This window comes from Pan paniscus, chromosome 13 (assembly GCF_029289425.2).
Source record: "Pan paniscus chromosome 13, NHGRI_mPanPan1-v2.0_pri, whole genome shotgun sequence".
In the NCBI taxonomy this organism is placed as follows: Eukaryota; Metazoa; Chordata; class Mammalia; order Primates; family Hominidae; genus Pan; species Pan paniscus.
This window is the reverse complement of record NC_073262.2, coordinates 40,065,109-40,089,163: the sequence shown is the minus strand read 5'-3', so window position 1 is coordinate 40,089,163 and position 24,055 is coordinate 40,065,109. Positions and strand designations below refer to the sequence as shown.

Sequence of the window (24,055 nt, the reverse complement as noted above, 5' to 3'; positions counted from 1 at the left end):
AGTGCCTGGCCCATTGGGAGTGCTCTAAAAATGCTTGCACTTACTTACTCAGTATTAGCAAGTGCCTCCATGTTAGTTTAAGGCTTACTCATTCAGTTTTAGCTCACTGAACTTCTAAAAAAATGGATTTCAAGGATTTCCTTTATTTTCTTTCAAGCTGTCTGTTATAATTTATCCAGAATCTAGCTGAATTACAGAAGGAAGCTTTTTGACTACTCAATTTATGTATTGTGGAGTCTGAGCTGAAGGGAGCAACCAAGGCAGGTTTAAGGGTTTGCCAGGGGACCTGGGGTCCCTTGAACATTTTAAGCTGTCCAGGAAGAGGAAAGGGTAAACACAGAACAATCAAGGGCTGTTTTGTTCCAGGCTCTCTTTAGAGGCATGACCATATAAGCCCCACTTTCTGCTGTATTGGAAGCCCTCCCTGACTGCTCTGATAATGCTAAATGGAAATGGCTACTATCTTCTTTTCCCTACACTTTAGGATATGTATCATCTTTCTCTCAGTCAACCTTACATCGTCAGCACATAGCAGTTCTCCATAAATGTTTGTTAAATGCATGAATGAAGCTGGGTGCAGTGGCTCTCGCCTGTAATCCCAGCACTTTGGGAGGCAAAGGTGGGTGGATTGCTTGAGCCCAGGAATTCCATACCAGCCTGGGCAATATAGTGAGACCGCGTCTCAAATTAAAAAACAAAAAAAAAAGGAAAAAAATGCATGAATGAATGAGTCCAAGACAAAGGCACTGGAGGAAAAAACATATATGAAGAGTGGACTCTTTCTGTGATTTAAAATGTGAAACCTCCCCATAACTTTTCAACACGTTAAATTTTCATGAACAAGACAACTGTTAAATATTATTTAAAGATATGGGAGTAACTAACTGAACAAAAAGCAAAATCATAAAAACTGGCTGCTTCTGAATAGTGCAAGGAAAAGTAAGAAAAGGTGAGTCAGGGATCTATCCTTTTTCTGTAAAAGCCCTCTGCATGGTTTTATTTTTAACTACAAACTATTTAATTATTAACTATGTACAACTAAGTTAAAATATTTAAAATGAAAAATCAGTCAATTTTTGACCTGCTGTAAGTCAAAGCATCCTGCTGTGCTTTTGACCTCATACAGTTGAGTACATTTGTTTTTTTGTTTTTGTTTTTGTTTTTTTAAGTTTTGTGCCAAGAGTCCTGACTACCAAACTGTGTTGACCCAAAGCTTGATTAACAAATAAAGCTTGGTTAACCAAAGCTTGGTTAACAAATAAACAGAACTTTGAACTTTAATAAAGCAGTTCTAATGGACCTAGACTGGGTTGGGCAGGCCTACTGACTGCTGCCTGAAGGTTGCTGTAAAGGGACTAAGTAAATCGATTAACTCCACAGTTTTCACAAAGGTCTCTTGATATCAAAACTTCTTTCCTTACATGCTTCTCTGATCCTGTGGAGATGAAAATTGACATCCATAGTCATATTCTACCAAAAGAATGGCCAGATCTAAAAAAGGTAATGGTAATTAATTTGCTGAATTATTTCTGAAACTTCTCCAGGGTTTCTCAATGCCTTTCTCTTCTTTGTGGAATTAGATGTCTAGTTTATCTGCTTTGGTGGGGGGCGAGGGGGTTAAATTATTTGGTAGTTCTGATTTTGTAGCTTTTAAAAATGACTTTTATATTTATTTTGAAAGAACATTGGATTAAAGAAATAAGTGCTTTCTCAGAAACCCTTTTTTCCCTCAAATGAACCATTCTTTAAAATATCTGGACAATTTAAATAAGGCAGATTTACCTTTTCAAAAATCACATATTCAGCTGCTGGGAAGATACATGCCAACTACAGAATTTAAAGTTACAATTTTAAGTAGAAGACTATTAAAAATGGAATGTGATCGGTTTCGAGGACTTCTAAAATATATCTCCTTTCCAAAATGTTTAAAATAAGTTTTAGAAGCAACAAGAGATAGCTTTGTGAATTTTTTTAGTCTATTTTAGGACACTGCCTGAAACCTTTACTGTTTGATGTTCTTTATTCTATAAATCTTTGTCCTGAAGAACTAGGAAGTAGGTACATCAAAAAACCCGAGAATAAATGACATGAAGCTTTTGCACAGTGACATCTCCTAAGAGAGTATTCTTTGTGTTTCTCTAAAGATGGAAATTTCCTTTTGTCATTAAGAACTTTTGAATGAATATAAAAAGAGGAAGGTGAGGAACATGAAAGAAATGTAAAATTGGCTAGAGGTTTGTTCAGGCTTAATATCAGGTTTTACCCAATCTTCAGCATTCTGCCAGTACTTTCACACCACCGATAATGTTCCAACTTTTTTATCCCAAGTGAGGGAAAATGAATTAACCCAAACTTGAATTAAATGTGGTTCATTGTGCAAATAGATGAAACTATTTTCTTCTCATAGTTGTCTCATCGAAGAATGTTTATCTTAAGTATTTCTTTGTCCATTGGTATCTTAGGTAAGAGGGGTGGTAGAAACTGTGGATTGAAAAACAAAATCTTTGAAAGCCTATCCTATGTACAGCTAACGATAAAAGATAAACCTCTCAACCTGCTCTTCCTAAAAGGACTCTACATGTTTACACAGGAACATGCCGTTCTGAGTGCTGTTGTCCTCATCATAGTTTACTGAAGTGTAAACCACTTCACAATGTTAATGATTTCATGAAGGGAATGCACCAGTTACTTTGTGGGAGTGCATCTGCCTTGTTTAGAAGCTGCATGCAGTTTCTTACATCTTATGGCGCCCACCACTTTCTACCCCTCATTTATGAGTATTTGCCTGATGAATGATGCAATGAACACATTGATTAACTTGTGATACAGGTAATGGAAGCAATAGATTATACTCCCTAATCTGAGAGTTTTAGAAAAATCCAAATTTTAGTATTTGGTATTTTAAAATAGCCATAAACTATACCTAGCAAAAAAAAAAAAAACAAAAAACACTAATTCCTCTGTTACAGCTTTTTTCTCTATTTGAGTATGAAAGAATATCCACATGAAATGCTTTGGAAACCACCACGGTGGTCTCTAGAGGACAACGCCCCCCTGTACTATCCCACTGAGAGAGCTAGCTAGCATGATCGACCCTCCAAGCAGGGCTCCAAGCTCCAGGGCATACACCTCCTTGTGCAGACAGGATTTTGAGGCATAGAGAGAGCTACAGTCTGAATGTGTATGTCCCCCCCAAAATTCAGGTGAAACCCTCGTCCACAAGGCAATGGTATTAGGAGATGCAGCCTTCTGGAAGTGATTAGGTAATGAGAGCAGAGCCCTCATGTATGAGATTAGTGCCCTTATAAAGTAAGCCCAAGGAAGCATGTTCGCCCCTTCTGCCACGTGAGGGCACAGCAAGAAGGCACCATCTTAGAACCAGGAAGCAGGTTCTCACCAGATCTTGGACTTCCCAGCTTCCAAACTCCCTCTCCTTTCTATCACCAGCTATTGCTTTAAAGAGGGAGAGGAATTTTGTCCCAATAAACCAGGTTTCTTCTTCTTTTTTTATTTTTATGTATTTATTTTTATTTCCATATGCTATTGGGGAACAGGTGGTGTTTGGTTACACGAGTAAGTTCTTTAGTGGTGATTTGTGAGATTTTGGTGCACACATCACCCAAGCAGTATACACTGCACCCAATTTTAGTCTTTTATCCCTCATCTGCTTCCCACCCTTTCCCCGAGTCCCCAAAGTCCATCGTGTCATTCTTATGCCTTTGCATCCTCATAACTTAGCTCCCACTTATGAGTGAGAACATATGATGTTTGGTTTTTCATTCCAAACCAGGTTTCTTCTTATGTAGTAGTCTCATATGCTGCAAGCAGACAGCTGATACACTTCATCATCACCATCTACATCATTTCCATCATTACAGTCATAACACTTCGTACTTCCAGGGAGAGACAGAGGGAGAAATAATTTACATAAACCTTGTGAAATATGCAGATAAGATTTATATTATTCACTTGACAGATGAGATGCTTGAGACTCAGAAATGAACCTAGAATCCCAGAGCTATGAGAGGCCACCGTGGTCCCTCAAGAGCCTCCCCACCACCACATCCATCTTGAGAAAACTGGCCCAAGAGAGTACTGCTGCTGGAATAACCTTGACCTTCTTGCACAATGAAGAGATGGAAAAGCAGAATCAACATGCCTGAAGTGATGTTTAATTAATGATGACAATGGACTGGGATTTGAGAAATCTTTTCATTTTCACTTGCTAATAATAATTTTAGTCAGAGTTACAAGTAGGGTTCTTGAAAAAAAAACATATCTGACATATAAAGACAATGGATTCAGGGATACTTGATCAAATTGTTTCTGATGAATGAGGACCCACACTCTCTGCTGTCACAAACAGGAGGTGGGGCCCAAGAAACAGTGGTGAAAGATGTTTCAGGTTGATCTGCAATGGATTATTCACAGCAACAGTGAGGATGATAGTTTCAGCTTTTTCCTCCAGCAAGGCCTTACTGACAACCTACTGTCTGCCCAATAGTAGGGCTTGCAAAGATTCTTCTAATTATAAATGGAGCAAAAAATTCTGACCTCCAATTTAAAAACCATATACTTACACCTTCTTTTGTTAGCAATTGCACTTCATCGATATAAGGCTTTAGAAGACAAAATCCTAGACATCATTTGATTTTTAGAAAATCCTTCTGAGGAGATAAATATCTGGTTTCATCACCCAGGAGGCTCATTATTCACCTCATGGAGGTGTGATGTCTTTAAGACATTAACAATGTCATTCAGTTCATCCACTTTGATTCATACATGCCCATTTCAGAAACATATCTCTTGTATATAAAACTGAATTTCCTTGAATGTTTTCAATTGTTTATTTGGCATGCTCATAAATGCTGTGAGACACTGGTTATTGTCAGTCAAACACTTTCAGATTGTAGATGCTTCCTGGCATATGCTCGGACCAAAACCACTCCCAGGGTCATAAATTTTAGACTCCAGGCTCGGCTTAACCTAGGATGAGAACTGCGGGGCTACATCAAGCACAGACCTGGAGAAGAATAAAGTTGCCCTAAATAAGTTGAGTCTTTGCAAGGGGCCTGTGAGGTAAATTGGCACTTTATACTTTCCAGGAAAGGGAGGGAGGGACACAGAGGGACAAAAGGCTCTTTTCTTCATGGCTCTCCTTAGTTCTGACCCCAGGGTATTCTATTTGGGGTTGGAATAAGACTGTCGCCATAACTGCCACCCCTACCACCATCCCCACTGCTACTATCACCATGGCTGTCACTGCTAGCACCATCACCATCAGCCATCACGGGTACCACCATTGCCACCATACTCACTACTTCAGCCACACCACTACCACCACCTCACTCCCTCCACCATGGCAATTAGTGCCCCCACCATCACCACCGTCACCATCAGCATCATTGTTAGCATGAATGAAGCCTTGTCCACTGGCCAGGCCTGGTGTCAGCAGCTTTATACGCACTATCTCAGCTAATTCCCCTGAAAACTTATGTCCCCACCACTCCTCTTAGCCTCATTTCATTAACACACATAAGGATACAGTGACTTGGAGACATTTCACACCAACAAAGTCAAGTGCCTTGTAAGTGACTTGTTGCATGTGGGAGGATCCCTCTGCTCTGCCTTTCCTACCTCCCTATCCTTCCCCAGATGGAATACTTCTCTACCTGCTAACATATGGGTTACAGTTCCTTACAGAATTACGAGAAAGTAACAAAGAAAGAGAGTGAGGAAGAAGCGGGAGAAAGCAGGCAGTAGAGAAAGAAGGAAATAAAACCTTTTCTTCTACATTAAGGATAAAAATTCAGTGGCAAATTTCCAATTTAAGAGCACATAGTCTTAAGTTCACTCTAAAGTGTAACTGATTAAGGTCATATTCCATTCCTCCCCCAACACACCTCTCTTGGCAGCTTTTTCCAGGGGAAAAGAAGGAAAAAGTACCAGGGCTTTGAATGCATGAAGGGTGAGAGCAGGGGTTGAGGGCACAAGCAAAGGAGAGGCTGGATGCAGAGAGGAGAAACTGAGCTCCCTTGCCTGCCCAGCCTGCAAAACCGGTTCTGCTGATGTCACTGGGGAAGAAACAGAAGATAGATTTCTAAAGGTAATATGATAATTTGGGGCTAGGACTCAAGAACAGACCTCATACCTGGTTGGAATAAAACTGGTATAGAATTAATCCAAACCTTAAGAAGCTGTTGAGGCAGACCCCAGGCACAGACAGAGACACAAACACCTCTATGCTGCACTGTGGCCCAGGCCCAGACCTTCCCCTCAGTCTAGTGGTGAAGGGAGCTAGGAAAGGAGTCCACCAAGACCTGACTCCCTACAGACAACTTCCCTGCACCACAGCATGAGAACCAACTGCTGTACCCTGGCCTCATCCAGCCACAAGTGAGAGGTTGAGTTGATGTTCAGTTTGCTTTACTCGTTGACCCATCACCGCTGACCAACTCAGAGCCATTAAGGAGCTCCCTCATGTAGCTATCTCCTGCCTCCATTCCTTCCCTCTGACACCACACTGTGAGAGCCATGCAGGAAGCGTGGAAATCCTGAACACTAGAAGATCCTCTGCAATCTGACCCCAGGACTACCTTTTCAACCTCCCTCCCAATACCGCAGCCCAAGGTGTTAGGTCAGCTCCCTCGCCAAGGCCCCCAGAGCACCTGTGCATCACAGTCACAGTGCGTCTCACACGCAATGATGTGGCCCTTCAATTCCTTGCCTACCCCAGCCTTAACCTCCCAAGACTCTGCTCCACATGGGCTGGAACTAACCTTCACTTTTATTTTCTCTGCCCTAGTAAGGCTTGTCATAGATGGGACTCCATGAAAGCGTGAAGAAGGAATAATGATATGATGCAGTATGATATGATATGATAAAGTCAATAGTTATTTGAGTCATATTTACCTATGTTTTCAGGCGGTGGCTTTCCACAGTTTTTATGCATGATCCCCAGGCGGAAATCTATTTTATATTATGACTCAGTACAAACATTTATATACATTAAATGGGAAGAAAAATGTTATGAAACCATTACTTAATACATGGGAGACATTCTAATTTATTCTATTCCTTTCCATTCCTTTACTCTCTTATGTTTTCCAAGAAGCAGACCCTGAGACAAGGATTCAGATGCAAGTAGTTTGCTTTGGAGGTGATCCCAGGAAACACCAGTAGAGTGAGGAAGTGAGACAGGGAAAACAGGGCAGCCAGTGAAAGGTTTGTATTCCAGAGCAAAATGTGTGCCTCATCTCTGTGTTATCCTGACCGAGGGGTGGGGTACGGTGTGTTCAGTGTATTTATATACAACTCCCTCAATTATCTGTTAAGGGCGTTGGGCCAAGGGGATGCAGGGGGCTAATTTCTTAGTACTTCTGACCTACTAGGATGGCTTGATCAAAGCAGGTTCCAGGAGAAAGCCCTCAGCCAGTGAAATGCAGGCGCTGGCTGATGGAGGTGGGCTGGCATGCACAGAAGTGTGAAAGCAAAGGGATATGAGCGGGACACCAACAGCATCTGCTACATACATGATTTCCTGTTTTAAAATGTTTGAGTCCCTATCCACTAAACTGATATCACAATCTACTCATGGATTGCAACCCACAGTTTGAAAAGCAGTGTATTTCCTAAAGAGTGGTCCTTAGGAGCTATGTACTCCTGGTAGCCTGTGAAATGATTTTAGGTGGCACATGAACAATATTTTTTTCATGTTAATCTTTATTTTAAAAATTCAAGCTGCATTAGGGGAAAAGATAAAACCAGCACTGCTGAGATAACAGAATTTTCTTCTTGTATAAATATATTGAAGGAAAAATGTAAGTGAATTTAATTGTAAATACTAAATAGGCGATACATGGGTATGGGGGAAATGGGAAGGCAATGCTTGAAAGGTGGAGCTCAGGATCTTCTGCACTTAGCATGCCCCTTGATTGCAGCCTGGTCTTTGCTCTTTGACTCTAACTGTGCTTCTCCCCACTGCAGAGGTTTGGCTACGGAGGCTGGGTGCAGCTCCAACACCACAGCAAGGTGAGTTTCTTCCAAAGTATGAACATCAGTAGCACTCAGGGAGAGCTGAGCCATGGGATACCTCACTGCAGGCTGGGCCTCCAGGGAACCCCACTCTTCTGCCCATGTATTAGCTTTGTTGTAGACAAGGGAACAGCACTCAGATTTCTCAGAATAATTGGGAAAAATGGAGGTGACTTCAAAGAGTAGTATTTAGGAAGATAAAATTGGAATTTGAGAACACATTAAAAGGTCTCTCTCTCTCTCTCTCTCTCTCCCCTCTCCCCACCCCCACCAACCAGTTTTAGCATTTATTGCTCTGCCTGGAGGAAGTGACCTAGTGCTCTCTACAGGTTATTACAGTATATTAAAGCTGACCAAATAAATGGGACAGTTAGGTTTGAGCACAAGCTGGAAAAATTGAACACTGGAGACAAAGGGGAGAAGACAGTGTTATTAAGGGTTGAGTTTGGTAAGAGGAAAAAGCAAAAAGAAGGCTGTGGGCAAAGCCCTCTAGAAATAACGAGCCCCAAGAGTGAGCTGGGAGTCTAGATCTGCCCAGGGCATGGGTCTGACTTCATTTTCAGAGGCATCATATGTCCTCTCCGAGTTCAGAGGGAATATTCTTGAGCTTCCAGCTGGCATACAGACATGACTAATGCAGGCTCTGGAGGACTTGTGGTCTGGAAATCTAGTTAATCTGCAGAGTTAACCCAATGCAGCATGGAAAGGTTAGGACTCCCTTTACATCAGGTGCTAAGGGGCAGAGATTTGGGCACCAAGGTTCAGAGAAGGCCTTCTGGAGGAAATGATGCCCATCCCACATCTTAAAGCAGGCGGGGAGGCTTGCCCAGGGAATAAGGAAACCATGTTCTAGGAAAAGAAGAAAGGGAACAAAGGCATGAAATATTAAACATATGTAAGCTCAGAATTCAAGCACTCAGCTACCAGCATTTCTCAAACTGTGGTCCCACAACCAGTTTCACCATCACCTGGGAACTTGGGAGAAATGCAAATTCTCAGGCCCTACCCCAGTCCTACCAAATCAGAACTCTAGAGGTAGGGCAAGCAACCTGTTTTAACAAGCCTCCTGGTGATTCTGATGCATCGTCAAGGGTTTTTTAATTATTAATTTTTTTAAGGACAAGGTCTCGCTCTATTGCCCAGCTGGAGTGCAGTGATGCAATCACAGCTCACTTGCAGCCTCCAACTCCCAGGCTTAAGTGATCCTCCCACCTCAGCTTCCCAAGTAGCTGAGACTACACGTACACACCACCATGCCCAGATCATTATTTTATTTTATTTTTTAGACAGGGGGTCTCACTATGTTGCCCAGGCTGACCTCGAACTCCTGGCCTCAAGTGGTCCTCCCACTTCAGCCTCCCAAAGTAGCACATTCAAGTTTGAGAACCACTGGCTCTCACACATTCATTCACTGACTCACTACTTTTTATTGAAACTTGTTTTGTGTCAGGCCCACCAACCTAGACACTGAGAATATGCTGGTGAACAAGATAGACATAGTCCCTGCTCTGATAGTGCTCAGATTCCAGGGGTCACAAGTCAACATGATCAATTCAGAGAATGGAATATAAAGCAGTGATGTGATAGAGAGCAAGAGGCTGGCTGGTCTGTGACCTGGCAAAGGCTTTGAGGATGAGAAGGGAACACTTTTCCAAGTGGGGGAACAGCAGTTGCAAAGGCCACCAAGTGGTAAAGAGTTGATGTGTTCAAGGAACAGAAAGGAGGGCAATGTGGCTGAAATGCAGTGAAAGGGGGAGATAGTAGGAAATGGGCTGGCAAGGTAGGCAGAGGCCCAGCCACATGGGGACTTGCAGGGCACGCTAAAGAGTCTGGATTGCATTCTCAAAACAATGCAAATTCTTTGGAGGGTCTTAATGGCTTTAAAAGACCACTTTGGTTGCTCTGTGGAGAACACATAGAGGCAGACAAGAGTAGGGAGAGTGAAAAAGAGGCAAAAAGATGGAGAGGAAGCCAGAAACCTCATCAGACAGGGCCATGAAGGATTTAGGGGTTTAGGCCCCAAAATGAGCTTAGGTCTTTGAACTTGATCCTGAAGACAGTGGGGAACCACTAAAGAGTTTTTTGGGGATTAGATAGATAGATAGATAGATAGATAGATAGATAGATAGAGATATATATACTTTAAGTTCTGGGATCCATGTGCAGAATGTGCAGATTTGTTACATAGGTATACAAGTGCCATGGTGGTTCACTGCACCTATCAACCCGTCATCTACATTAGGTATTTCTCCTAATGCTATCCGTCCCCTAGACCCCCATCCCCCGACAGGCCACAGTGTGTGATGTTTCCCTCCCTGTGTCCATGTGTTCTCATTGTTCAACTCCCACTTGTGAGTGAGAACATGCAGTGTTTGGTTTTCTGTTCCTGTGTTAGTTGCTGGGAATGATGGTTTCCAGCTTCATCCATGTCCCTGCAAAGGACATGAACTCATCCTTTTTATGGCTGTATAGTATTCCATGGTATATATATGCCACATTTTCTTTTCTTCTTTTTCTTTTTTTTTTTTTTTGAGATGGAGTTTCGCTCTTGTCGCACAGGCTGGAGTGCAATGGCACAATCCTGGCTCACCGCAACCTCTGCCTCCCGGGTTCAAGTGATTCTCCTGCCTCAGGCTCCTGAGTAGCTGGAATTACAGGCATGTGCCACCACGCCCAGCTAATTTTGTATTTTTAGTAGAGACAGGGTTTCTCCATGTTGGTCAGGCAGGTCTTGAACTCCCAACCTCAGGTGATCTGCTCGCCTTGGCCTTCCAAAGTGCTGGGATTACAGGCGTGAGCCATTGCGCCCAGCCAGCCACATTTTCTTTATCCAGTCTATCATCGATGGGCATTTGGGTTGGTTCCAAGTCTTTGCTATTGTGAATAGTGCTGCAGTAAACATACGTGTGCATGTGTCTTTATAGTAGAATGATTTATAATCCTTTGGGTATATACCCAGTGATGAGATTGCTGGGTCAAATGGTATTTCTGGTTCTAGATCCTTGAGGAATCGCCACACTGTCTTCCACAATGGTTGAACTAACTTACACCCCCACCAACAGTATAAAAGCATTCCTATTTCTCCACATCCTCTCCAGCATCTGTTGTTTCCTGACTTTTTAATGATAGCCATTCTAACTGGCATGAGATGGTATCTCATTGTGGTTTTGATTTGCATTTCTCTAATGACCAGTGATGATGAGCTTTTTTGCATGTTTGTTGGGCACATAAATGTCTTCTTTTGAGAAGTGTCTGTTCATATCCTTCGCCCACTTTTTGATGGGGTTGTTTTTTTTCTTGTAAATTTGTTTAAGTTCCTTATAGATTCTGGATATTAGCCCTTTGTCAGATGGATAGATTGCAAAAGCTTCCTCCCATTCTGTGGGTTGCTGTTCACTCTGATGATAGTTTATTTTGCTATGCAGAAGCTCTTTAGCATTTGTCAATTTTGGCTTTTGTTGCCATTGCTTCTGGTGTTTTAGTCATGACGTCTTTGCCCATGCCTATGTCCTGAATGGTACTGCTTAGGTTTTCAAGAATTTTAAACATCACTGTCTCTGAGGCAGCCCATCCTCACCTTCTTGTGTGTCCACTAAGTGCCAATTCAAACACTGTGCTTCACTTCTCCCATTCAAAATGCTAGTTCCTAGACCAGGATCTGATGCTCTAAGCTGGACTCAAGTCTCTCTGAGGGAAAATATGATATAGATGGAGCTGACGGCAAAGCAGCTAGGAAGCCCCAGCTGCAGGGACAGGCAGCTGTGATTTTTTTTTTTCTTACTCCATGTCCCTGTCTTCAGTTTGTCCTTCAATAGTGGATTTGAATGGCCTTCATTTCATTTTGTTTTAATATCAAGAAATTTCATAAACTTAGTAGCCAAATCTCCAAAATAAAACAAAAAGGAAATATTTTCCAGTCACATCTACTGACTTATTTATTTCCAGCAAAATCTGATACAATGGTAATCAAATAGGACAAAAGAGTAACACACTCCCTCTCTCTCAAAAACAAAACAAAGCAAACCAAAACATACCCAGTCTGTATTTTTCATAATTACAGTTGTCAGGGATTTGAGTCCATAGAAAACAATATGCAAATGTAAACAACATGCAAATGTATACAATTATGCAAAATAGGCTGGGAGCAATGAGAAAATCCAGATTTGGGATTTGAAAATAATTCTTACTCTCCTATGTTCCTTTAGTGAAGAAATGTGTTCTGCCCCCAGGATTGACTTACCCTGGAGATTCCTGTTCTCTCAAAGTTCTTTCCAAAACATTTCTCTGGTTTGCTCCATTTCTCTTCTTAACTCTTGGTTTTTCAGTGTTCCCCAAACAAATTGAGGGGTAGTCATTTGTCATGGCAAAGCCTTGCTCAGAACTGAAAAACATTATTTGTCTTTTGATTGAATATTTATAAAAGTATAAGTAGATTACTTGAGGTCAGGAGTTGGAGACCAGCCTGGCCATCATGGTGAAACCCCGTCTCTACTAAAAATACAAAAATTAGCCAGGTGTGGTGGCACGCGCCTGTAATCCCAGCAACTCAGGAGGCCGAGGTGGGAGAATCACTTGAACCCAGGAGGCGGAGATTGCAGTGAGCCGAGATCGCACCACTACACTCCAGCCTGGGGAACAGAGCGAGACTCCATCTCAATCTAAAAAAAAAAAAAAAAAAAAAAAAGGAAAGACAAGAAAATACGTTTCTGATGGTACATGCAGTATCAGATATTTGAAATACCAGCCATATTTGGGCTTGTTTGGGGATAGTATTAGAATTAGAACTTAAAAGTCAGAAGTTCACAGGTTAGGTTCCCTAGGAATCAGACTCCAAGATGAAGTTCTGGCTTTAAAAATATAAGAGGTGTATTTAAAGTGTGTTATCTGGATAGTAATAGTTGCATGGAGGAATTGTTTAAAAAAAAAAAAAACTTGATTTTCTTTTGAGAGTTTAGGGAAAAATGGGATTGGGCTCTGGTTGTCTAAATTAAAGCAGCTTGCTCCCATTACTTGGTTATTAGTTTAGTTTAAGATCTTGGTTAATGCTGAGGTCAGTGTTAAAAAACAGGACCCAAGAAATCCCTGTTTCCTCCTCCAGCAGCAAGTGCTGACAGACACATCCACAGCCTTGCCTGAATGTAAAGCGACAGAGATCAGGGATTGATTCCTTACAATGGCTGTCAGCTCTCAAAATTCCGGCTGGAAAAATAAAAACCAATGAGAACTGGGGGCTTATTATACGGGCACAGCTGCTCTGCAGTGATTTTTACTCAGAAAGAGTTCTACCGACTTGCTACCGTTCATTTTTCTTACCGTGGATCTAGCATGAAGGATGTGAAAAAGTGAAGTTTGGTGAGTCTGCTTCTCCTGCCATGTAATGAGAGGCACTCCCAGCCCCTAAAAGATCAAACTCTTTAGGAAATTATAGTAATTAACTTTAGCCTACTACATAGACACCCATCACCAAATATTAGCCTTGTGAGATGGAAAATGGCTTCATAAACTACAGCTCTATACCAGCTAAGCATATGGCCTTGGACAAGTCACTGCACCTCATGGACTTATTGGTAAAATGCAAGGGCTGAACTAAATAATCTATTGCGGCTTTAAGATACTCTGCTTTGTTTGAAATCAAAACTTACTCAGGCATCTCCCACAGAAACCCAATTTCCTCCCTTGCAGTTGACAATACATGGTAAAATCTGGCTGTTATTTATTGAGCATGCTCTCTGGCCTGGTGCTAAGTTCTTTACATTCTATGATTGAATCTTCTTTATCACTCAGTGTTCTTAATTGCAAACAACAGAATTCACTCTAGTTAGTTTAATTAGAAAAACAGCTCCCAGAGTTCCTGTGAGGGCCAGAGATCAAGCTCTGAGGGCTGTGCTAACATGATCAATGCCCACATTCACCTGGTGAGCTGCTCCAACAAGGATGCAAGTGTTGCCACTCCCAGTCATGGACAGGATGCTCATGCTAATGCTGCCGAGGCTGGAGACTAGAAGCTTTGCCTCTGCTCCTCCAGTCATGTTCAACATCTTAGACAACACCCCTATCTACAGGTGGACTCTACTTCCTCACATTGCTCACTTCCAGGTCAAAGTTATATGCACAGGTGGGTGCATATAATTGGCAAAGCCCAGAGCACATGCTAATGCCCCATTACAAGGGAGACTGGGAAAGCATATTTTGGATTCTACCTCAAGAAAGCAGAATTTATAATTGTGAACGTTTCTTCACACATAGGATGTGTTCCAAGGATGTTGGATGGCCACAAGCATGACAAGTATAATGATCCACATTTTACAGATAGAAAAAGTGAGGCTTAAACTCAGAGGGCCCGTAACTTCACTAGTCAGTGCTGCTAGTAAGTAATTTAATGAGATTTAAACCCAGAGCTGTCTGAATGCAAAGACTGTGCTCTTTGGTACTCTGCTATACTGGGTATTTTATAGTGATTAAGCTTTCCCAGCAAGGAGCAAAAATAAATAAATCCTCCAATTTGCCAAATCAAAGTTTGTTTCTCAACTTTTTTTTTCACCATCACCCCTCTCCTCTCCCTTCTTCACCAAATGAAAAGACATGTGTTCCTATATCCTATTTGTGCAATCATTATCAGTCAGGACTCTTGGTTGCAGGCAACAGAAACCAACACTCATTAGTGTAAGAAGAAAAGAAATTTGTTGAAATATTTTAAGCCCCTCAAGAACTACAAAGTATCTGTGGAATCAAGCTCAGAAAACTTGCAGAAACTCAGGGAATTCCCATGATTGAAGCCACAGCCAAGGCAACACCACAGGAACAGCCTGGCAAGGAGGCTGCTGCCCCAGCTGGATACTGCCCCCAGCACCACTGCCAGTAGCCACTGTACATGGCCACTGCTGGAATCACTGGCAGAATAAATTCAACTCTTCCTGTTTTTTTGCATCACTTAATGCAAAACCAAGCATTGATTGGCCAAGCTTGGGGCAGGGGGAGCAAGTATTTGGCCTTCTGCAGAAGAAGGCTAGGCCCTGCCTCCACCAAGACTCCTGCAGGAGATTCCCCAACCTAGGAAGTGGTTCAGATGCTGGCATGGTCAACGGAGGATCAGAGCTGAAGCACATCAATCTTGGTGTCCTGATGTCAGAGACCCAGCTCTGCTAGTGTGTGGACACCTGTCACAATTACACAAGTCAACTTGCTCACTGACCTGTTCCCCATCCCTGAGAAATAAAATGTGGATCTGAAGTCTTCCTCATATATGTGCAAAATGAACAGGCTACAGCACTTAAAGGTGAAAAGCGTCCAGACTTCTTCATGCAGGAGATGGAGTAGAAGGATGTCTTGTCTATGGAGTAGAAGGATGAAGCCTTGGATGCAATTCATGATCAAGCCAAGAGGAGGAGGAGGAGAGCAGAGGACTCCACCAAGCAGAGCTCAAAGCCTTTGATCATTGCACACCCACTTGGACATTCTATGGGGCCCAAAGGTAACCTTGAGGCCCTGAAGCACCACCAAAGGTGGTGTGCTCTCAAAGCAGAGGAACACTGTCTAGCCCCTAATTAGTTATACAACATTAATAACAAATAACCATAATAACTAACACTTATGTGTCAGATACTCCACTAAGCGCTTTATATGGATTATCTTATTTCATGCTGACATGATCCCTTTAATGTAAGTCACATTAATTTTTTAAGGTAAGTCATTATCATCCCTATTTTAAAGATAAACAAACTGAAGCTTGAAGATATTGTTTAACTTGCTCAAGACCACATAGTAAGTGGCAGAACAAGAATTTGAATTCAGGCAATTTTATTTCCAGGGCCTACCCTAGTTCTTCCCCTTTTCTTTAGGAATCACAAACTGGAGGCCCAACGTAGATGCCACTGCCATGTTCTGCACAACCATTTAGTTTGGTCCCCTGCTCTGAGTATTAAAAAGTTGTGTATTCCATAATGGCTGTACCAGTTACCAAATAAGAGCATACAAGGGTTCCTTTTTCTCCGCATCCTTATCAACACATTATCTTTTGTCTTTTTGATAACAGCCATCCTAAAAAGTATGAGATGATATCTCATTTCTCAATGATTAGTGAAGTTGAACATTTTTTCTTATACCTATTGGCCATTTGTATGTCTATTCTGAGAAATGTCTTTTCAGGTCCTTTGCCCCTTTTTTCACCCAGTTATTTGTTTTCTTGCCATTGAGTTCTTTGAGTTCCTTATATAGTTTGGATGGTAACTCCTTATCAGATATATGGTTCACAAATATTTTCTCCTGTTCCATAAACTGTCTCTCTACTCTGTTGATTGTTTCCTTTACTGTGCAAAAGGTTTTTAGTTCCTCCAGCTTTGTTCTGTTTGCTCCAAATTGCTTTGACTATTTGAGATCTTTTGTGGTTTACATGAAATGTATGGGGTTTTTTTTTCTATTTCTGTAAAAATGTCATTGGAACTTTGGGGGGCATTTTATTAAATCTATAGATTGTTTTAGGTAGTATGGACATTTAAACAATATCAATTTTTCAATCCACGAACATGGGATGTTTTTCCATTCATCTGTGTCTTCTTTAATTTTTTCATCAATGTATTATAGTTTTCAGATCTTTCACCTTTTTGGTTAGATTCATTCCTAAGTATTTTTAAATACTATTTTAAATGGGATTGCCTAATGCTGGGAGCAGTGGCTTATGCCTGTAATCCCAGCACTTTGGGAGGCTGAGGCCGGTGGATCACGAGGTCAGAAGTTCAAGACCAGCCTGGCCAACATGGTGAAACCCCGTCTCTACTAAAAACACAAAAATTAGCCGGGCGTGGTGGTGCATGTCTGTAATCCCAGCTACTTGGGAGGCCAAGGCAGGAGAATTGCTTGAACCTGGGAGGCAGAGGCTGCAGTAAGCCAAGATCATACCACCGCACTCCACTCCAGTCTGGGCAACAGAACAAGACTCTATCTCGAGAAATAAATAAATAAATAATGGGATTGCCTGATATCTTTTGCAGATTGTTAACATACAGAAATGCTATGGGCTTTTATATATCAATTTTGTATTCTGCAACGTTACCCAATTTATTAGTTTAACAGTTTTTTGGTGGAATATTTAGGGTTTTCTATATATAAAACCATGTTGTCTGCAAACAGAAACAATTTAACTTCTTTCATTCTGATTTAGGTGACTTTTATTTCTTTTTCTTGCTTCATTGCTCTGGCTAGAACTTCCTTTATGATGTTGAGTAGAAGTGGCAAAATGAGCCCCCTTGTCATGTTCCTGATCTTAGAGAAAAAGTTTTCAACTTTTCATCATTTTCACCATCAAGTATGATGTTAGCTGTGGGATTGCCATACATAGACTTTATTGTGTTGATCAACAATAAAGTTCATGTATGGCAATCCCACAGCTTTATTCCTTCTATACCTAATTTATTGAGGTTTTTTAAAGTCATAAAAGGATGTAGAAATTTGTCTGTATCTATTGATATGATCATATGTTTTCCTGAGAAATGTAAAAATAGAACTACTATATGATCCAGCAATTCTACTTCTGGCTATATATGCAGAGGAAATGAATCCAGTATGTTGAAGAAGTATCTGCATTCCCATGTTCAATGTAGCATCATTCAAAATAGCCAAGATATGGAATCAATCTAAGTGTCCATCAGTGGATGAATGGATAAAGAAAATGTGGCATATATACATAATGGAATACTATTCAGCCTTTATAAAAAGGAAATTCTATCATTTACAACAACATGAATAACACTGAAGGATATTATGTTAAGTGAAATAAGCCAGACATAAAAAGACAAATACTGTACTTATATGTAGAATCTAAAAAAGTCTAACTCACAGAAGCATCAAGCAAAATGGTGGTTACCACAGGCTGAAGGGGTGGGGAGAGATTGAGAAGGTCAGAGGATATGAAATTTCAGTTAGACAGGAGGAATAAGTTCATATCTATTGCACAATATGGTGACTATAGTTAATAAAAATGTATTGTATACTTGAAAATTGCTAAAAGAATAGATTTTAAGTGTCATCACCTCAAAAAAATAAGTATGTGAAGTAATGGACATTTTAATTAGCTTGATTTAGCCATTCCACAATGCACACATATATCAAAAGATAATGTTGTACAGCATAAATATATGCAATTTTTATTTGTCATTTAAAATGTATAAAAATTATTGCTGTGTACCCAGGCAAGCATGATGCCTGGTGGAAGAAGTAGCTCAGTACCAAATTTTGTGCTTGCTACCAGACTGACTTCTTTGCCCACCTCCTCCCACAGGTGTTGACACTAGTGGGCCCTGCTCTGTTTGACAAATCATATACTGCCATTATCCATATATTGCTTCTCCATAAAATGAGAGGGTTGGACTAGGTGGTCTATCTCAAAGGTTCTTTTCAATTCTAAATGTTATAGAACTACCATTTTCCAGACGCTGGGCCATCCTCTTGTATCTAGTAGCCAGGGGTTCAGATCAGCAAGGTGATCAGCCATTCTCAGTCATGCAGCCCAGAGAAACATAACCTCAACCTTGCTATCTCTGTGTCCAGCCATTGACACCCACAGAGCACACCCCTTCAACTCTAGGCCAAAGAAAAGCATGAGGAAAGAAAGCTGATTTTTGTTAAATTACTGATTTCTACTTCCACAAGGATTAAGTAAAAATCTTTTCAAATATTAGGGAAGAAATAGGTTCTAAAGCACATGAGGAAAGATTAGTCCAAGTGGTCTTAGGTTGCATTTTAGTAATGTGGGTTTTCTGCCCCAGGGAGAAGCAAAGTTGTTGAAAGATGGGAAAGTCTTCAGAGTGGTGCGAGAGAATTGCTGGGATCCAGAAGTTCGTATTAGAGAAATGGACCAAAAAGGTACGATGAGAAGTGCTACCAATGTTAGCATCTGATGTAAAAGCAATGTCTGCCCTTAAAGTTTGCTGACAACTTTATGTGATGGTAACTTCTGACCCCCTTTTCTCTGCCAGGACAGGCTGTTCCAGCTTCACTGTGGGAGGGACAGGGCCTTCCACTACAATGCTTTTAGAGTGTGGATTCAAAATGTTTCATATGAGTTATACCCTGTTTTAAAATAGAATGCTATATCATGAAAAAGATAAAAATGGCATTTTATTATTTTTAAAAATTAGTTCAAATGTATAGTATTTACTTATTATAAAATCAATTAAAATAGTAAAAATTGGAAATCACAAAACTAAGAATGACAATTGCCTGCTTAATAACACTTAAGATCCAATTTCTTTCTGTAGTTTGTCTCGGTGCATCATACACAGAACATTCCCACTGACACATCAGGGTTGGAAATGGAAGCAGTTAAAAATAGTTAATTGTGTAATCTCAGAATACACTACAATAAAATCAATCCAGAAATTTGAAAGAAGAGAATTACGAAGTGTTCGTTTCAAAGCTGAATTGCTAAAAAGCTATAAGAACATCTTGCACTTTTTACCTTATATCTAAAAATCAAACAAGTCCTCACAATTTAAAAGAATTTCAGAAAAGGCACAGTAACAGTTTGGGAGGCCGAGGCAGGTGGATCACCTGAGGTCAGGAGTTTGAGACCAGCCTGGCCAACATGGCAAAATCCTATTTCTACTAAACATACAAAAATTAGCCAGGCATGCTGGCGCGTGCCTGTAATCCCAGATGCTCAGGAGACAAAGGCACAAGAATCGCTTGAACCCAGGAGGCGGAGTTTGCAGTGAGCCGACATTGCACCACTGCACTCCAGCCTGGGCAACAAAGTGAGACTCTGTCTCAAAACAAAACAAAATGAAATTTCCAAGTCTATCTAAAGTATGACATGATGGCCACATTATGCTTCACCTGTGACTGCCTGGTTGACTGTGCCACCTGAGGAGAACATGCTCCAAGAAAATGCCTGAGCCTTCCAGATACATGTGGGCTGTGTCCATGGGCTGTGATGAGGAACTGACCACCACTGACATTGTCAGAACTAAGTGTTTACATTGGTGGAAGATTTCAACCAGAAAAGAAACAATTCAAACACACAAATAAAAGAGCAGTTTAGCACTACCACCTTCCTAATCAAAGACAAATTATAAGAAGTTCAAATATACAAAGAGATGGCAGGAGACATTTTATTCCAAGGTCTGCAAAAAAGGAATCAAACTGTCAGCCTAAAGTGAGTAGGTGGTCTCCAGCATGTTGGAATTTGTTGTAGATACCTTTGTCCAGGTTTTGCTTTATATATTTTTTAACAATTAAAAATAGAGCCAGGTGTGATAGTTCATGCCTATAATCCCAGCATGTTAGGAGGCCACGTCAGGAGGATCCCTTGAGCCCAGGAGTTCAGGATCAGTCTGGGAAACACAGTGAGACCCTGTCTCCACAAAAAAAAAAAAAAAAAAAAAAAAAAAAAAATTATCTAGGCATGGTGGCATGTACCTGTGATCCCAGCTACTCAGGAGGCTGAGGTGGGAGGATCACCTGAGCCCAGGAGTTTGAGGCTGCAGTGAGCTGTGATTGCACCACTACACTCTAGCCTAGTGGTGGAGCAAGACCCTGTCTCTAAAAAAATTCTTTTTAATTAAAAATATATTTAAGTGGCATTTAAATTGAACTTTGCAGAAAACCTGCAGCACCTCTGTAGAGTACTCCACAGAATATAGCATATATCCCTCTGTTCTAAAAGTATATTGGAGTGGGAGGAGAGCTGGAGAAAGAACATGCTTCCCTGACCTACAGCAAAGAGCAAGGTTTTGTAGTAAATGTGAAGCTGCAGCAAGGACCTGCCTTTTCAAGGAGAAAACTAGTGAGCATGAGACTTGAATGACTGGTGTCAGAAACCACTACTTACGGCTGCACGGTAAACGAATTGTGTGTGTCAACTTTGGTTTTTGTTGTGTGTTGCATTCCTTGGCTGTCCCTGAGAGAACAGTCATGACCAACCCTCACTGAGTATTTACTTTGTGCCAGGCACTATTCTAAGAACCTAACATGTATTAACTCATTTAATCCCTACAACAACCCTAGGAAGTAGACCCTCTTGAAGACAAAAGATTCTTGGCTTCCTGGATGCTGGAGTCAAACTCAGGGTCCCATTCTGGGTATTTCAGATCATGGGACTCCTTCTAGGATCACTTAGGAGCTGAATTAAAGGGGCAGGGAAGGTGGCTGAGAGACATGCTCTGTTGTGCATAACCTAAGACAGAAAGCCTGAAAAAGTCTTGCTTAAATAAAATTTCACAGGAAGGAGGGCAGAAATAACTCTTTGGAAATGGGGTCAGTTAGTTTTCCTTGAATGATCTCATTTGTGTCCAATCTTTACTTACTTCCCTAGAATCTGGGGCTGGGGGCTGAGGGGGGTCCAGGGAGAGGACTGAGAGGGACGCAGGGAGGGAGAGCAGGAGGAGTTTAGGGTGGAGGCTTGCTGCCGCTTGGCCTTGGGAAAGGAAGGAGTGCCCAGCCTATTCTTCTCACCAGCTTTGCCCTTCTTTGTGTCCATGTCTAGGAGTAACAGTGCAAGCCCTTTCCACAGTTCCTGTCATGTTTAGCTACTGGGTGAGTGTGAAACCTCAAGCCATCTCCTTGGTGTTGAAGGTTCGTGTTGAGCTCCCAAAAAGTGAACAGATGCCTCAAGTTTGGACACCAGTACCACTAACTGCCCCCAACAACTGTCCTCCTCTTTAGCGATCAGCAGGGTCCCCTCTCAGGCCTGTCTTCTTAGCCATGTCTTTGCTCCAGTACGGTAGCCAGTAGTCACATGTTGCTATGTGACTTGCATTATAGTTTCACTGTACAGTGGTACTAGACCAGCCTTAATCTCCACCAGAACTTACCTGTCTGGTGACTCATTCCTGCAATGCCTTGCCGGGGAACTGACAAGCTAATATCTTCTGAGACGAGAATGATTTTGAGGTAGGAATAATAATCATGACCTAATATATCACCTCTCCAAGGGAAAAACACAATTCAGAAGGGTAATCCTGAAGTGGGATGCCCTTTCCCAAGTGAATAAATCTCAAGCACTAAAAGTTTCAGGCATGATTTCCAGCCTGTGGAGGAAAATTTTTGTACATAGCCGGGAATGTGCTAGTCCCTGCTCATCCAAGCAGATACTCACTCTTGTGATTTAAGGAGCAGTGGAAATATCACCTGTTCATACATACTTCCGTGATCTGTGTTCATAAATCTAGTATTAGTGAGTGACTCAGTCTTTGCCTGTTCCTGCAATTGCATTCACTACTTAAAAGTGCCCTGAGACCTCAAAATGCCTGAATTTATCAGATTGGCTACCACTCTGATTAGACAACTGAGGCTGCAGGAGAGGACCAGATTCCTGGCAGTGGGCAGTGGGGTGACAGAGGAAAGTAAACAGTGAAGAAGGGAGCATTAGGAAAACCAACAGCAAACTTCATCTGCCTCAGCATTTTGCCAAGGACAGCCCTGAATGTCACAGCCAACAAGAAGGACAGAGAGGAGGACAGGCAGGGGCAGGACAAGTCAGTGAGCCAGCCTGGCCGCCCTCAATGGGGCATGACAAGGAGGTGCCTTGATGGTGGCCTGGGGCCCTTGGCCAGGCCCGACCTCCTGGGAGGTAGGGGGGCATTAAGATCTTTCTGCAGTTGGTAGTGGCCCATGCTCATTCCATCTCTAGTGTTGGGATACCATGCCAGTAATTGTGTTCTTCCCTTCTGATTCTGGCCTCAATTTTTCCAATGAATCAGCAATATACCTGCAGTTTTCTTTGCTTTACAAAGATTGGCTTCTCGGTCGTCTGTGGCCAGCGCCTTTCCCAATCTGTGCCTCTGTTTTCTGATGTGGTAAAGCCACTGAAAATGACAAATATTATAGCCATGAGGAGGCACTGTTCAGAGTGAATATCTAAAAGAAGTAGGTTTTCAACAATGCGGTTTTCCCTTTCCTGTCTCCACCAGGCCAAACCTGAGGACACTTTAAACCTGTGCCAGCTTTTAAACAATGACCTTGCTAGCACCGTTGCGAGCTACCCCAGGAGGTTCGTGGGTCTGGGGACGTTGCCCATGCAGGCCCCTGAGCTGGCGGTCAAGGAGATGGAGCGCTGTGTGAAAGAGCTGGGCTTTCCCGGGGTCCAAATTGGCACCCACGTCAACGAGTGGGACCTGAACGCGCAGGAGCTCTTTCCTGTCTATGCGGTGAGTAGCGGGGCTGCTCAGCCAACGCCAGCCGCCCAGTGCCTGGGCCGGGGGCACCGCTGGGTGCTGGCAGGGAGGAGGTGAAGCGTCACCCCACTGGGAGGGGAGAGCGGTGTCCACGACTTGTTTGATGTAGGTAGAAGGTGTGGAAATAGCCCCCGCAAAGGAGTGGGCCATTCCAAAGAGGAACTGGTGGAAGGGTTCCTAGGCCAGCACTGAGTTAACAGTGAAATCTCTTTTCTTTCCATCCCCCTTGCCCTCCTTTTAATCTTTCACTTGGAAGACAAAATACCCTCTTTACAGCCACTGTGCAAAAGAATCGTGTTAATGACATACAAATACATATATATATTTCGGCCAGGTGCAGCAGCTCACACCTGTAATCCCAGCACTTCGGGAGGCCCAGGTGGGCGGATCACTTGAGGCCAGGAGTTCGAGGCCAGCCTGACCAACATAGCAAAACCCCATCTCTACTAAAAATACAAAAAAATTAGCCAGGCGTAGTGCCACACCCCTGTAATCCCAGCTACTTGGGAGGCTGAGGCATGAGAATATCTTCAACCCAGGAGACAGGTTGCAGTGAGCCAAGACTGTGCCACTGCACTCTAGTCTGGGTAAGAGAGCAAGACTCCATCTCAAAAAAAAAAAAATCTGCTTTGGAAAAAAAATACTAAACATTTTTCAAAATTATGAAATAATTTGGAAGAAATTATCGAAAATACAGAAAAGTATAAAGATGATAACAAACATTACCCATAATCCAGCCTCCCAAAGATGAGTAGCCACTGTTATCATACATAGTTACTTTTTTGATATACATATATCTATATTTTAATGAACCTGAAATTCTGTTACACATGTGATTTTGTATGCTAATTAAA

The 24,055-nt window shown here is 41.9% G+C and overlaps 1 protein-coding gene across 2 annotated transcripts in view; it reads left to right on the top strand.

Moving 5' to 3' along the window:
* Nucleotides 1-329: 329 nt before the first annotated feature.
* ACMSD (aminocarboxymuconate semialdehyde decarboxylase) overlaps nt 330-24,055 on the top strand; it is a 61,142-nt gene continuing 37,416 nt past the window's right edge. The window contains exons 1-5 of one of the 2 annotated variants that reach the window (XM_057301407.2): nt 330-1,500; nt 7,987-8,031; nt 18,795-18,891; nt 21,512-21,561; nt 22,938-23,174. In XM_057301407.2, the coding sequence (XP_057157390.1) occupies nt 1,444-1,500; nt 7,987-8,031; nt 18,795-18,891; nt 21,512-21,561; nt 22,938-23,174 (486 nt within the window). In that variant the 5' untranslated portion in view covers nt 330-1,443. Of the gene's footprint in view, nt 1,501-7,986; nt 8,032-18,579; nt 18,892-21,511; nt 21,562-22,937; nt 23,175-24,055 lie in introns of those variants that run through there. The other variant, XM_055108549.2, reaches the window with a different exon arrangement.